Consider the following 15,236-nt stretch of genomic DNA (forward strand, 5'->3'; position numbering starts at 1 on the left):
GAGAGAGAGAGGGGGGGGGGGGTTAAAGACTTGAAGGAGTGTGTATAACTCACATGGTGGGTGCGTATTCAGATAACCCTCGGCGTGCGCGCCAACGGTAACCATGTGAGTCTGCACGAGGCACACAAGAATGCGCTGGTTCAAATCCCCATGAACCCCACCCGGTCTCTGCGACGCTAAATTTATTCAAGAGAGCAAACTGGTCTAAAGCCCCGTTCTCTCAAAAGCGAGGAGAGACTGTCCTGCGTGCATCTATTTATCTATCTGTCTCACTCTCGTTTTCTGTCTCACACACAAACACAACGATGGGACGTCAAAAGGAGCTGATTCAGAGCGTCACACATTGAGAGACGGCGTTCTCCAGAGTCTTCGGACATTTACATCAACAAACACGATCTATAAAGTTATTCCCCTTCATTTCTTTGTTTTTTTTTTTCTTTCCTCGCCCTCTCTGCTCTGCTCTCTCTACCTCTTGTTCTTGTGTAAAAGGCCTCCAAAAGCTGGTTTTGGCCGAGATCCAAGTGGAGTCAAGAGACAAAAAGTGTCACCAGAGGAGAATGAAGTCGACAGGCAGGGGGAAAAATGGTTGATAAAAACAATATATCTCAACAGCAACCAGGACACGGATTCTCTGTCACCTCACATCGAAACAGAGAAAACTTAAAAGGCAAAAGTTTGGTGACTTAATTCTTGATTAAAGGCAAAAGTGTTCAAAACTGGAAGAACATTTCCCTCTACTTAAGATTTTGTTTTAACATTTAAGAGATATGTCTGGTGAAATTCTGTATTTTTCTTATTGCCAACAAATCCTGTGAAAAGATTAATGCCAGCAATTAATCGATCCTTCTAACAAGTGTGTGATATATCTCCTCCATATTGTCCGTAAACTATCACACTGTTGCTTCATCACCACGAACACACGCACACTGTAACTTAATTTGAGTCAACCCCACACATCCCACTACAGCACCAAACGTGTATTAATCTGCAGCTGAAAATTGTCCCCAAACAAACACACAATTTCCTCCTGTTTGAGTTACATTTGCCACAAACTACTTGTGCTCAGCTGTTAGAAAATTACTAACCATTTAAAGATAATTAAAGGATATATCTGTGACCTGATTTTAAACATTTACAAACCAATGAGCTTGGGGCTGACAGCCACAAGTAGGCTTGGAAAACACAGACACATTAACTGTGCATTCAGACTAAACGTGAATGTAATCCTTGCGTTGCTTTCCTTTCTTCACAAGCGTTTTATCGCTGTACAACTGCCAAGTGTTCACGCACAATGCGATAATGCGAATAAACACAACCCGCGATTACTACAGCAGTATGAAACCAAAGTAATCATTTTGCAGTGATTTACTTGAAATGAAAGAATCAAACTGATGCCGAAATAACTACAACACGATTGCTGATTTGTTAAACATATGAATTCATGCTCTGTCATGTCTGGCAGTAAGTCAGCAGGACAACAACTTTTAAAATGTTTGTTTTCTGTATGGAGTTCGGATCGATCAGGGCTATGCTATGCTAACTTGTTCACAGTAAAGTACGATAGCTGAAATTAAGTCACAGACACATATTTACTCACCAGGTAGTTCACCTTCCTCGCTTTCTCCTCCGTTTTTACATAAATATGAAATAGGAGTCCCACAGAGCTATTTGTAACTTGCACGAATGCCTTTGCCCCCAACCTTCGCTTAGCGTTTGATCTGAATGCACAGTAAGGGGTAGTGTCTTGGTATTTTCATGGGATTTGTTGACAATAAGAAAAATATAGAATATCTTCAGCTTAATATCGCTGATTTAGAGTAAACAACTTAAAAATGTTCAGGAAAAATGCAGGCAAACTAGTGTTGGTGTAACTATCTTTGTTTTCCACCCTCCTGACTCTTAAACATATGAAAACTTTTGAGACAGCACAGCTCTTAAAAACAGAGACAAGTTCAGACAACAGGCAACTGAAGCATGAATCTAAACTAAAATGCACAACACCTGTTCCACCAGATGTTATAATAACCAGCATATAATATCATGTTAGCTCCACCACAGGAGGCACTTGTTCTCAACATCCTGGAAAACACAATAAGTCACATCTTCTGGGCAGTGATGAGAATATATGTACATGTAAAAAGCAAGGGCGCACTTTATCTTCGGCTTTTCTGTAACCTGAATGAAAAACAGCCTAAAAAGCAGCACAAACAAACTGCCCACTGCAAGTAAATAAATTTCCTAAATTCCCCAAAACTCAAGTCCGACAACTCGTGGAACGAGGCTACTTGTTATCGGTTCCAGTCAACTAGCACCCCTGAAAGAGTTGGCGACATCATCAAAAGTTGCCCATGTGATAGGATTCCACAGTGCACCTAATCAATCAGGGTCTGTATCGCGCCGCCCCGATGTGTTACAAAGCCCAAATAGATTTACAAATGGGAAGTGTGTGTGTGTGTGTTTGTATCGGGGTGTGGAGAGGGATAAGCTCCTGCATAGGATTACATATTGATTTTAAACATATAAAAAAGCTTATCATATCAAACCGTAACAGGAAAAACTCTGGGACCCGGCTATGCATAAATCCCTTTTAGATGGCGAGAGGGCGTCCACTTTAAAACACGCACGCACGCACGCACACGAACACAGAGGCTCTCGAAGGGAGCCAAGACGCAGTTTTGTGTGTGCGCATACATAGGTGTGAATCGGTAAGCAGATAAAGAGGGCATAGTGGATCAATTTTGTGGCAGGGAGATGAGAGAGCGGCATACAGATGGCATTTTCCCGTCTGGCATCACACCAAGAAGGTACAAGGAGGTGGTTATCACTGAGCATGCTCATAAACAACATCAACGCCGGGCATCCATGCGTCCCCTAACTGTTTTATTCTGCAACAGCTGCACATTTAATCAAACTCAGAAAACTTTCTGAAGCAGCGTGATGTTGGAGAAACATCGGATTAACACTGTATTATGGTTTGAGGTTACACAATTATTAAATGTATATCGTGTACTTTTCTCTGTTCCTTTTATCCTGACTGTAATGCTCCGAGGCTTTAATGATGTAGGACAGGAAATAGGGCTAAGACCTCTCTGGCTTTAATGTAATATTACTCTACATTTCTGTTATTACTGGTTCACCTGCAGTCGATGCGTCACTGTACATACCTGTTTGTTAGGTTGAACTTCCATTGTTGAGATCAAAACAGCAACTAACATATTTTTCTCTAAATTATCCTCTGTGACTTCTACATGTGTTTGAAATGTGCATTTCATCACTACACCAAAATGACTGCTAAATAAAAAGGAATCTAAGGAAAGTTTAGAAGTTCTTCAGCAGGATATCAGCTCCAGACTGCTCTTTCCACCTCAAAGCACTTTCCTCTTTCTTCCTCTCATCTGCCGCTCTTACGTGTCTGATTGTCATGCAGCTCAAGTCAGCAAAACATAGAACAAAACGTCCTGAGTCAAACGTTTTTCCTCTCTCTGTTCCGGTCTGCAGCATCGACAGAGACTGGGCCAAGCAGCTAAACCAAGCTGGAAGTTAACTTATTGCATCCCGCTTCTGTCATCAAAATCTAAAATATTTATTGAACAGACGTACTTCTACATTTATTTCTACGTCAGTGTTAACAAAATGATCTCTGCTGAAACTGGACGACCAATATTTGAATAGCCTATTATATACTGTTAACATTGTTAGCCAGTTAGTGGTAACACACATTGACCTGGACATGATGTGTGAGCGAACATGATAGGGGACGACTGGGAGGAAGAGATAGAGGGAGAGTGGTGTGTGTGTATCATTGCAGGTATATATTTTTCTCAGCAGGGTGTGTGTGTGTGTGTGTGTCAGGGCAGGTGCATCTTAGTGATGTGTGTTTTTTCTTCTCTGCTCGGACTCACAGTGCATCTCCCCGTCTCTCTCTCTCTGTGTCATCGACTGGCCAACCAAATCAGCAATTACTCGCACGCCCGACCATCGCTCAATGGACCTGCCCAAGCACCAAATAAGAGCTGGGGAGATGGCCGCCGAACACGCACACACAGATATACACACAAACACACCTGATGCAGACAAACAGATCCACACACACTCTTCCCAGCAGCTCAGAACTATCTGTGGCTGCTGCAGAAAGGTAGAGCCTGTGAATGTTAAGTGCCTCCCTTAGGGAGGAAAATAAGGCCGGCTGATAAGTTAGTCAGCTGCAAATCCAACAAGTCCACATGAAGGCAGAGAGGAGCGCGGTGACACGACACACACCACCTCGCCTCACACACTATCTCTGCCCTCTCACACACAAACAGGCAGACACATGATACACATCCGATGTATAAAGTAATGTGCACTCAGGAAAACTTGCACACATACTTTAGCTCAGCACAATAAATATCTGAACAAAACACACATACACACACACACACACACACACACACACACTCACATACACACACACTCACTCATTGATACGAACACACACACGACATATGAACCAGAAAAACTGAAATCCTCCCACGCTGCAGCTCGATAAATATAAATAAATAAAATGGCCAGGCGAAGACAGAGGAAATCAACGCAGGCAGCGTGGCGCCGTCTGCAGCTCCTGCTTGGCTACGCATGTCTACTTCCCCCCTCCTGCCCGTCCCACCTCCTTTCGTGCTAATTACAATTGATTTATTATGGACCAGGTAGCTTATCAGGTGCCCGGTGAAATTACAATGGGTGTCCAAAGGCTGTGAGGAGAAAGAGGGGGGTTGGGGGAGGAGGGTGGCGGTGGTCAATGTCGAATGGCAAAATCAATTAGCATTGATTGGCAAAAGGTTCATTTTGCCAAAGAGGACGCAGTCGAAGGGGATTAAACTTCTCTGGCCCCCTGACAACTTTGATACGACACAATGACTGCTTTGCTGGCTGTGGTATAGTTAACAAGCTTTCAATAATATAACCACTTTTTTTTTTTTTATACCTCGCAAACCATCCCTCAATGGTGTGGCTAGATTTCAAATCAGACATCGGCCAGTCGGGGTCTAGCTAGGAAACAGATAGCATTGATCAAGTAGCAGGGAGTGAAATCCCTCGCACGCTCGCATCTTAATCCTCATCAAGAAGCTGACGCAGAATTCAAATCACCCTGCTTTACAGCTGGACAAGAAAGACTCATGAAAACAACACAGGAGGAGAAAGACAAGTCACTTTTCTGGAACTCAAACAACAGCTTCTCTTTATTCATACATGGAAAATAAACTTCAACTGTTGCGGTTTGTCTTCTTTAGCAGCCATTTTGGAAGCTAAAAAAATCATCAGATGTTTTACTTTTAGTAAATGACACATGACTGGAAAATTAGTGACACTATTGGTCAAGATTTATTTATCAGCCAGCCATTGGGAGAGCAAAATCCACCTGCAGCTACATTATGAAAAGTGACTTCCTGACAGATTGTTGGTTATTTGCTTCACGTTTGCTATGAAAAGCAAAATCTAGTAGATTATTCTAAATCCGCAGCACATTTTGATTAATTTCAGTGGTTAACCAAATGAATCTAATGACACATCTGTACCACCTGATACCTGCAGATGCCATTTTAAATGCAAGGAACCAAGGAGTGTGTGTTTGTGTGTCTGTAAGGGTCTTACCCTCGATGGCCAGCATGGCTCTCAGCTCTCTGTTCAGCAGTTCGAAGCGCCTCTCCAGATCGTGCTCTTTCTCCCTGTGGCAAGTTAGACAAGAGAGGAAAAAACACACACACAACAAAGTTCATCAATATGTTAATGACTAAATCATTAAGCACTTAAAGAAACCTGCAATAAACATCGATTCGGCTACTCGCCTGAACCTTCTCCGGCTTCGCATTAATCTACTGCACATAACTGATACACATACTGCGCACACACAGCCCTAGGTGAACGTGTGTGCGTGTGCGTGAGGAAAAAAACGGTAAACTGTAAAGAGTGAAGAGAAAATGCCTAAAAAAACAGGATGACGTGAAGGATGAAGGAAAATGTGACAGACAAAGAAATAAATGTGTATCTATAGACATGCCACAAATGTGTGGGGTCTGCATGTGTGTATGGGTATATGTGGTGGGTGTGTGTGTGTGTGTGTGTGTGTGTGTGTGTGTGTGTGCGCGCAGCACAAATTGAATTCTTTCCTCTTTCAGCCATATTAAAAAATGAGCTTATTCTGCCCCTAATAGAATTTGTCCTTCACAGGCGCCTTTTCTCTTCGCCTCCACAAAGAGAGAACAGAAAGGGCTAATAATCAGCCCTTCTGTCAATTGGCCACTTTAAAAGCCTCCCCTTTCCCACGATATAATGTGATTATGAATACTTCAATCTCTCCTCCACTTGCACACTTTGAAATCCCAACAGCCGCAAATGAAGAAAAAAGAAAAAAGGCAGCGTGTGCACCTGTCGCATCTGACCACATACAAAGAGACTAGCGATAGAGTGATGATCGCCACATTTCTATTGATTTCATATCCCGTCCACATGTAAATCAATGAGCGGATAGACAGAGGAGGGGAATGGAGTGGAAGGCGCACTCCCACCCCATGTAGCTTGAATGAGTTTGATCTAATGCTCGAAGAGAAGTGGGATGTTTCCAGGTTTTTTAATGCTCCTTAGAGCACAAAAAACAAACATGTGCCAACTAAACTACTTATAGGAAACAGTTTATAGGAGTTAGTCATTAAAATAAAACTGGAAAAGCTCTGTAAAAAAATTTAAAGAGTTACTGGCGACGAGTCAAGCAGCTGAGATACATACAGCAGAGAGAGCTGGTTCTGTCTTCTGATGAGTGCGTTCTTCTTGTTGACCAACATGAACCACTCCTGCATCATGGCCTCCTCTTCCTCCTTGTTGTTGCCTGGAAAAAGCACACAGAAAAACACATGATAGTACACAATTTCAATAATATCACAAGCTGTTCATATGTATTCCTAAGTTGTTTCCTTGAACCCTCTTAAAGCCACAAAGACAGGTGTTATGCTGTTATATGTATGTTTACGGTACAAAAACATCAGTTACAGAAGAGTGAGCCTGACAGATAAAAGGTAATTTTTCTAACATCGTCTGTGTCTGTAAAAAACAAAATTAGAGCGTACAAGCATACATACATGAAAGAGATGATGCACATAAACGACTCAGTTAAGTCTTTTTGCCACTGCAGAGTCAATATGTCCACCTGATATTTATGTGTGTATGTGCAAATACACTGCTTATGTTCCCTGTGTCAACATTCACATACTTCACACCATGTCTTCACAACGTCAATACGGCTTCAACTGGGGCGGGATTAACTCAGCGATTACCGTCGAGCGCCTTTACAGAGTGGATCCTCTCACTGTAGGGCAATACATATCCCACCAATCACTCAGCGGGCCTTCAAAAAAACCACGTCTCTGGTACTCGCCGACACTTAGTGTAATACCTGCTCAACACACGGAGAACTAGCAAGGTTCAGATGCATGGCTAATGTAAGCTTCGCCCACGCCTGGGGCTAAAGCTCTGTGCTGTAACTTTCTTACAGATACAACTGATGCAGGCAAAACACCTTCAAATGTTAGTCACATAACAGCAACATGAACAGCCTCCATGGTGCTGTGTGTTTCACATCAACTGTGCATCTATCGGCTGCCTCAGTGTACTGAAATCAGCTGATCGTGAGGATTTAAACATAATAATATGGACTGTAGTTGATGAGTGAGTTATTTTATGGCAGTTTTAAATCTTAATGTGGTCCGACTGCAAACAATGATCCACCAACATCATTCAAAACAGGAGTGGAACCTGTTATCAGACCTAAATCACTATTTAAATGCAGAGACTGCATTGAGCATGAGATGAGACCTAAATCTAAGTTATTCAAGTTTTCTGGTAATGTTAGATGCTTTTTTACATTCGTAATGCAGGTCAACAGCAGTAAAATAGGCCTATATTTTCAATTATGATCTGTTGACAAACAGAAATACTAGTTTGGTTTCATTAAGACAAAACCTTTGATTACATATATGGATTTACGTAATATATACATAGTTAAAGTGACAGGATTGGGCCTTTAAATGTATTCACATGATTCACTATCGCCCAGTGTTCTCCTATAACTAATTATAGAATATAAACTGTGACAAACATGCGATTGCACGTAATCCAGATTAAGACAAACTTTGAGTAAATCACAGGATTGACAGCAGCTAAATAAGGAGAGTACGTACCTGTTAGATATTTACTCTGTAGACACGTGTGTGTTAAACATGTAGATTGTTATAAAATACAATCAAATTCTGTTTGCTTTTGTCTTTATTTTTTTACGACAGAGTTTGTCTTTCTCTCTCTTGTGTCATTTTGTAAATAAACTCTGCTGTGGTCAGTTCACTCAGCACAGTTTATGTCTAGAACTGGGATCCAAGCTTTGTGGCACTGGAGGCCATTTAAACAGCAACAGCAGCCTTAATCTGACACTTAGTACGTCTGTGAAGAGAAGAAATGGATGAAAACAGAGGACGCGAGATGAAAGATCGTCTTAGGGCTTATGTTATTATCTCTCGCTGGTTTTTTTTCTCCCCTTTCTCAAGAGGGAGGTTTAATAGCTGGGAAGCTACGACAGGCATCATAACAGAATTAACACTAAGAAGACATTTCATACCACTTATTTATTAATTGGGGGCTCTCTGAATAATTCGAAAGGCATTAGTGCGCAGTACAGTGGAAGAAAAACATGAGTGCCAAGTTTTGATGTTTAATATTTCTCATTCTTGTCTGGATATATTCCCGAGAGAAATTTTCTTTCATTTATTGTCTTGAAAATGTGGCGTTTGTGCTCCTCCTTTTTGATTCAAACATTAGTGATGTAGAGTTTCAACCTCATTATACTTGTGCTTTTATTGTAAGACTTTGTGGATAAGAGAGTCAGCCAAACTCGTTAAATACACTATAAACTTATGAGCACCTGAATATGATCGCAATCTGTGCATAAAGTGACTGATTCAGCTGCTCAGGAAAGACAAAAACCAAGAGAAATGTGTCGTCTTCAGTCAAACACACACGGCACCGCTCGTTACAGAGGAGAGGGAGTACTGGGCCGCTGCGTCACTGACGACAAAAGGCAGCCGCGTGGATGTGTGCGCGGACACCGGTGAGTGTGTGGACATTTGTGATACTCTGAGCCAGCGGATGTATGTAATTTCATTTAGGAGGGTGGAGCGGGGAGCAAGAGAGAGGAAAAAAAAAAAGAACGAGCGAATGAAAGAAAGCTTCAGGATTTAGCAGAATCGCGGGCTCGTGGATTACTGTAGTCAACTTTGAAACGGACGACACTCGGAGGGAGGATAAAGCCGGCGCTGACAGGTCATTGTGCTGCCTCGAAGTCAAATAAAACAAGCAAATAATAATGGCAAATATTAAGCTCCTGTGACATTGTGGCGAGGCGGGCTGGAAGACGAGGAGGGATTATAAAGCTATATCCCCCACCGCTACCCAGCCAGCAGCTACCAGCCAACCACCAGCCGCATTTCATGAAAGGAGGGGAGGAGGAGGGAGGGAGAGAAAGGAAAGGAAGAAAGGAAAGTGAGAAAGGCAAGGAGGTCAGAGGAAAGGTAGGGGAGGTTGAGTAAAGGAGAGGAAAGGGTAGAAGGAAGGACAACGGGAGAGATGAGGGAGGGTTGGACTGAGGAGAAAATAATGAACATGGAAGCGAAATGGGAAGATTGGAGGAGGGAGGGAGTGAAGGTGGGAATAAGGAAAAGCAGGTGAGTGATTTGAAAAGCTGGAAAAGAAAGGAGGGGAAGGAGGGATGTAGGGAGGACGGGTGGCGCAGGAGGCTTGACAGCTGCTCAGCATCCTCCTCCCTTCACCCAACCTCTCCAGAGCTAAACTCTGACCTCCAGATACTCTTAAAGAGACGGAGGTGTGTCTGCATTTCCCCCCCCGACTAAATAGACTCACATTTACTGGGTCTACTCTAAATATAAGACACATCTTACAGAGGACAACTGCAAAGAGGAGAACCTGCTCACGAGATTTGGGAGAACGTTAAATAAAAAAACATATCGGTATGGTAAACATTTTTTTTATTGTATTCAATAATGACACAGACTGCTATGTAAGGACTGCAACAAACAATTATATACAAAATATTTTTAATTGCTTATTTGTCTTTTATTTAGACTGTAAAATGTCACAACATAAATTTTCCGAGCACAAAGGGGCATTTTTAAATTGCGTGTTTTGTCCAAAACCCAAATATATATTTCAATTACAAGCTGAAAATCCTTACGTTTGTGAAACTGGAACCAGAGCATGTTTGCCATTTTTGTTGTTTTTTATTTTTGTTGCATTATCACAACTGTTTTCTGTCTAACCCATCAACTTATTAATTATTATAGCACTAATGTTTACATGACATAATCACCTCATTAGCTTAACTGCATCATGTCACTGAAAGTACAGAAAGTTAGCAGGAAAATTAGGCAACACACAGTGAAAATAGTTAAAAGCAATGGCTGTTACAGTTTTATATATGTAGAAGATTACTGAAGAGCTGTACTCTGGTGTGCGATACATAAATTAAGGCTCTCATGCAGCATTGGGGATTTGATTCCCACTGGGGGAACCGTTTCCTAAAAATGTATCCACTAGCTGTACAGTAATGAGCGCGTCCACCAAATGGCATATGTTAAGAGTGACAACAACAGAGGAAAAAAAATGGTGAATGTTGTGTTGTATGAAGACAAATGGTGTAAATATCCCTGGCAAGCGCCACTGACACTGTGTCTGTGAATCCAGCCTTGGCTCTGACAAGCTGTGGATCCATGCTGGCTCTCAGGGGGCCATCTTGGATCAAAGCATCTGGCCGGTTTGGCAGGTTGCATTCTGGGTCTTGCTGCTTGCCTTACACGCCATTTCTCAGTGCTCAACACAGAGCAGGGCAGAGCAGAAACAGGCCAAAATCTACTGAGACTGAAACAGTATGTTTGGCACCGGTACAATGTTTGATCAGGACATCAAAGGATTAGTGAAATATGTCTGATGGAGATACACAGGGTTTCCCTACCTACAGTAAACTTTATCATCATTAATATCATGTTTGGTGTTACCTCAGCTATCAATGTGGCTGCGATGATGAGAAACACACAAGATACAATCAACTCAGATACATAAACACACAGTCAAGATACAACTGATACACACATCCCGACAACCCCTCTATCTGATTGCCTGTCTTCTCTTGTTTCACTCTCACTGTCTCTCACACGCACACACAAACACAACCGGGATATAATGACACGAGCTGCTGTGTGTGGAGGTGGTTAGCAAGGTGTTGGTGTCTTTTTGTATGCATTCATATGAGAGACAGAGAGAGAGAGAGGAATAAAAGAAAGAAACAGTGAGGGGGAAAGATGGGGTGAAAAGAGCCTCTATAGCCAAATAAGATTAAGATATCTATCTCGGCCACTGTTTCATTCAGTGTAGATAGGAAAAATGAAACCCACCCTTAGGTGGTCAAACTGCTGCTGCTGGTGGCCTGTGCTGGTTTTTAATTAACTGTGTAATGCTGCTATGCATGCAAGGAGTAGTTTTAGTGAGTAAATACTGATTGATTTGACTATTTTCAATGATCTATTTTCATTTGCCAAGATGCACGATGGTGCCAGGCATACCACCAGCAATAAGATGTTTTATTTGTATATTTTGGAACCGTTTCATTTATCATATTTTACACAGGAGTTTATAAGGAATCTGGAAATCTGTAGAGCAGGTAGAGAGCCTCAATTTATGTAAGTTCAATTGTCTCTTGGTTCATCCATCCACAAAGCGTTCACACTCGATTGTTGCATGGTGACTAAAGCAGCCACCAATAGGTGCACTGTCACATTTAGGCTGCAATTAATGATCATTTTTATAATCCATTTGCTGTCTATGAAATGTGAGAAAGTGTTGACATTTCCCAGGGCAAGACATCTCAAGTCAAAAAACCTAAAAGGTAATCAATTTACAATTACGTCAAACTAACTTATAGTTTGTCAATTCATTTTCTGTCGTTCAACTAATCAATAAATTGACAAATTGCTTCAGCTGCGAGCAGCAAGGGTCAATACTTTGACCTTCCAACTATGGGACAGCTATTCGACCATTACACCATCGGGCTACTTACGAACTACATGTATTTGTTTAAACATTATGAAAAACGGTAACTGGACAAGCAGGAAAGCCTACATTCATCTTCACCAGAGAAACAACTTCTCTCTGTGCCTTGAAGGAGGGAGCCAGAAAGAGAAAAAACATTAAAAGCTGTGATCACAGCACGTTCATCTCATTTCTTATCCCACCATTTTGCCATTTAATCCAATAGCCGCTAATCCAATTTGTCTATCGGACATGTAAAAAGGCCGAGTTGAGGAGGAGAAAGGAGGAGAGGAGGAGGAGGAGGGAAAGGGAGGAGATAGAGCAGAACTTCTCTTCTGTGTCCAAGTCACTTTCTGAATTGCGGTTTATTTAGGGACGAGACGCACTTGTGCCTCTGCCATCGGTCTCTCCATCCGACCGTCAAGCCCGTCTGATATCAGCGGGGATCAGAGAAGATGAAAGCCAAAGACGCATGAAAGGAAATGAGAAGAGAAGGAATAAAAAGAACAGGATGAACATTGTTTCCTGTGATTAGGTAAGAGCTCGTTAAAAGGCTGTCACTGCAGCGATGTGAATATGTATGACAGGGGCTGGCCTAATCAGAGAGGTCTGTGGCGCGGACTGGAGGGGGTGAATTGTGTGTAAGTAGCCTACTGAAGGTTTGATTTAATTAATGTGAGTAGAGGAGTTTCTTTAAAGGAAGGAGACACAGAGAGACAGAGTGTAGGGTGTAACCAAGAAAAATGATAATTTAAATCCTGCAGTTTCATTCATGCTGGAGGAGATTTTCATTTCTTGGCCAAATTTTAAGTAAATCTAATCATCAGATTTGACAGCTTCCTCCCTTCTCTCTCTCTCTTTCTTTTCTTTGCCTTTCTGTCAATGTCACACTCACAAAAATCACATATTTTAAAGTTGAGCCTCAATTTACAGAGTGCAACAGTTCCTGCAATTCCCAACTCAGCAGCCTTATAACACTTGTGATATGTGTAAGAATCAACAACCCCCCCCCGCCACCAAAACCCCCAATCTTCTCAACATTATACATGATTTCTCCTGCTCTCTCCATTTCTATTCTGCTCTCTACTGGAGTGCTGCTGAGGGCTATTTTTTCCAGGGAGGCTTGTACGAGGCCTTTTTAGTCGCGCTCAATGGCACAATGGTCCCAGCGTATAGAGCAGATTCCTGCTTTATTGAACCTGTGCATAATGTCTGGTGAATGGAACACATTAACCGATTCACATTCACCCCCCACCCACCCCCATACCTGATAGAAAAAGGAGAAAACTAAAATAAGAAAAAGAAAGAGAAAACAAAAAAACCTCCTCTCACACCGAGGCACAATGACTGCCTTTTCCACCGGTGTCATTTGTCAACCACTGCTTGCTTTACAACTTACAAAAGAGGAGGAGGTCTTCGGGAGAGAGCAAGGGAAGCAGGAGTGGGGTGTGACTGAGTGTTTTGGGGGCAGAGGGATGAATTCAGTCTTTCCCATAATCATAAGTGGGGCTGCATAATTATTTGTTTCTACTTAGACCATGTATTAATGGCGGATGTCCATCTTTCAGTCAGTATGATAAAAAGAAACATGCCCGACGTGCGGAGCAGCTGAATTAATTATGTGTGATCTTGTGTAATGATTTTAGTTTCTATAATCAATAATCGCAGGAAACAGCATGGGTCGAATACTCCAATATTGAAGTAGAATGCAGATATAATATGCCACGTCTAATAAAAAACCAAGACCAGTCAAGGTTTGAAATTAACACCTAATGAGGTATAACTGGTTAATCAAACAAGTGTAACATTTGTCCTGAATTTAAAAAAAAGGCTCCCTTGCCACAGAGGTCAATAATAATGATAGGAAACCAGTTAGGTTGTTGTTTTTTCTAAAATTTAGTCCACGCTGGCCACAGTTAAACTGATCACATGTCAGTCAAAGCACAGTTGCACCTCAATATCTGCAAAATGTCCTTCTGTCGCTACATATCCCTGATGGCTAATGGTAATGATGACATACCATAAACATTACTAATCTCTAGGTATGAAACAGTTACCGGTTTAATTATAAACCACAGTGAAATTCCCGACGGTTAGTGTTACCGTTTCAGATTTTAATTATCATTAAAACCGTGTTCATATAATTGTGCTTTGATAAACTCACGATAAGTATTGTCCAGCATCAACCAATCAATTTTTTTTCAGCCTAGTCCTCAGAGGACCAAGTCTGAAATGTGGTTGTATTTTGGAAACTTGATCGAAGAAAATCGTTGCATAAGGGGGCAACACCTTCCACCACTTTATAGTGAATGCTAGGTAAGTTAGCTTTTTAGCTCAATGTATGATGTGGCGACTTCTGTCTGTCTAATAGCTTGTGGACTGAAGATTTCAGTGTTGCCCACTCTTGTAAAACACCACACGATGTTCTGCTGCTGTATGCATCGATGGTCTGCAGACTCTGTTCGCCCACTGCACATGATAACATGTCATGTCAGTTTATGTCTTAGGGAAAGTCAGGGTGGATGGCAGGCGTAGTTAGGTTTAGGCATCAGGTGCACTTTGGTTAAGGTTAAATATCAAATGTCCCGTCTTGTGCTTCAAGTTCAATTGTTAACTTTTTCAATATTTAACCAAGACTACTCCTTAACTATAACCAAGTGTTGTGAGTGCCCACATGTTTTGTTCTAGGGTCTTTATTATACCCCCCCAAAAAGTCCCTGCTCAGGGGGTAGTACTTTCCAAATGTTCTGGTACTTGCCTTGCAGTGAAATTCTGAATGGGCGAGTAGAGGCTACTGGCTTTAACTGTAGAATGTCAGGTGATTTTCTACTACTTCTCCGCTCTTTTCCACTGTTTACAAACCAATAAATCACAATCAACAGTCAGATAGCCACACAAGTCTCGCCGATGTCGGCCTGAGATCATAAGTTGGCATTAAATGTAGCTCGTAAATAGCAGCCAGCGTGCAGCGGTGTGTTTACAGCGAACAGCTGATGGAGTTACACTAAATACTGGGTCCAGAGTTGTTGTTTTAAGTTTAAGCTGAAGTCGGTCTCCTCCTTTCAAAAACAAGCGGAACAGCTGATTACAGCAGGTGATAAAGCTCATTAAACATC

At 41.8% G+C, this 15,236-nt stretch overlaps 1 protein-coding gene across 5 annotated transcripts in view; it reads right to left on the bottom strand.

The window, feature by feature from the left end:
* Positions 1–15,236, bottom strand: part of ehbp1 (EH domain binding protein 1) — a 153,731-nt gene that overhangs the window by 4,812 nt on the left and 133,683 nt on the right. For all 5 annotated transcript variants that reach the window (XM_046070419.1, XM_046070421.1, XM_046070418.1 and 2 more), the window contains 2 exons: positions 6,763–6,862; positions 5,632–5,705 (listed from right to left, as the gene is read on the bottom strand). In XM_046070419.1, coding sequence (XP_045926375.1) covers positions 5,632–5,705; positions 6,763–6,862 — 174 coding nt within the window. The remainder of the gene's footprint in view (positions 1–5,631; positions 5,706–6,762; positions 6,863–15,236) is intronic.

The sequence above is a fragment of the Micropterus dolomieu genome, linkage group LG15 (assembly GCF_021292245.1).
Source record: "Micropterus dolomieu isolate WLL.071019.BEF.003 ecotype Adirondacks linkage group LG15, ASM2129224v1, whole genome shotgun sequence".
NCBI classification, from domain to species: Eukaryota; Metazoa; Chordata; class Actinopteri; order Centrarchiformes; family Centrarchidae; genus Micropterus; species Micropterus dolomieu.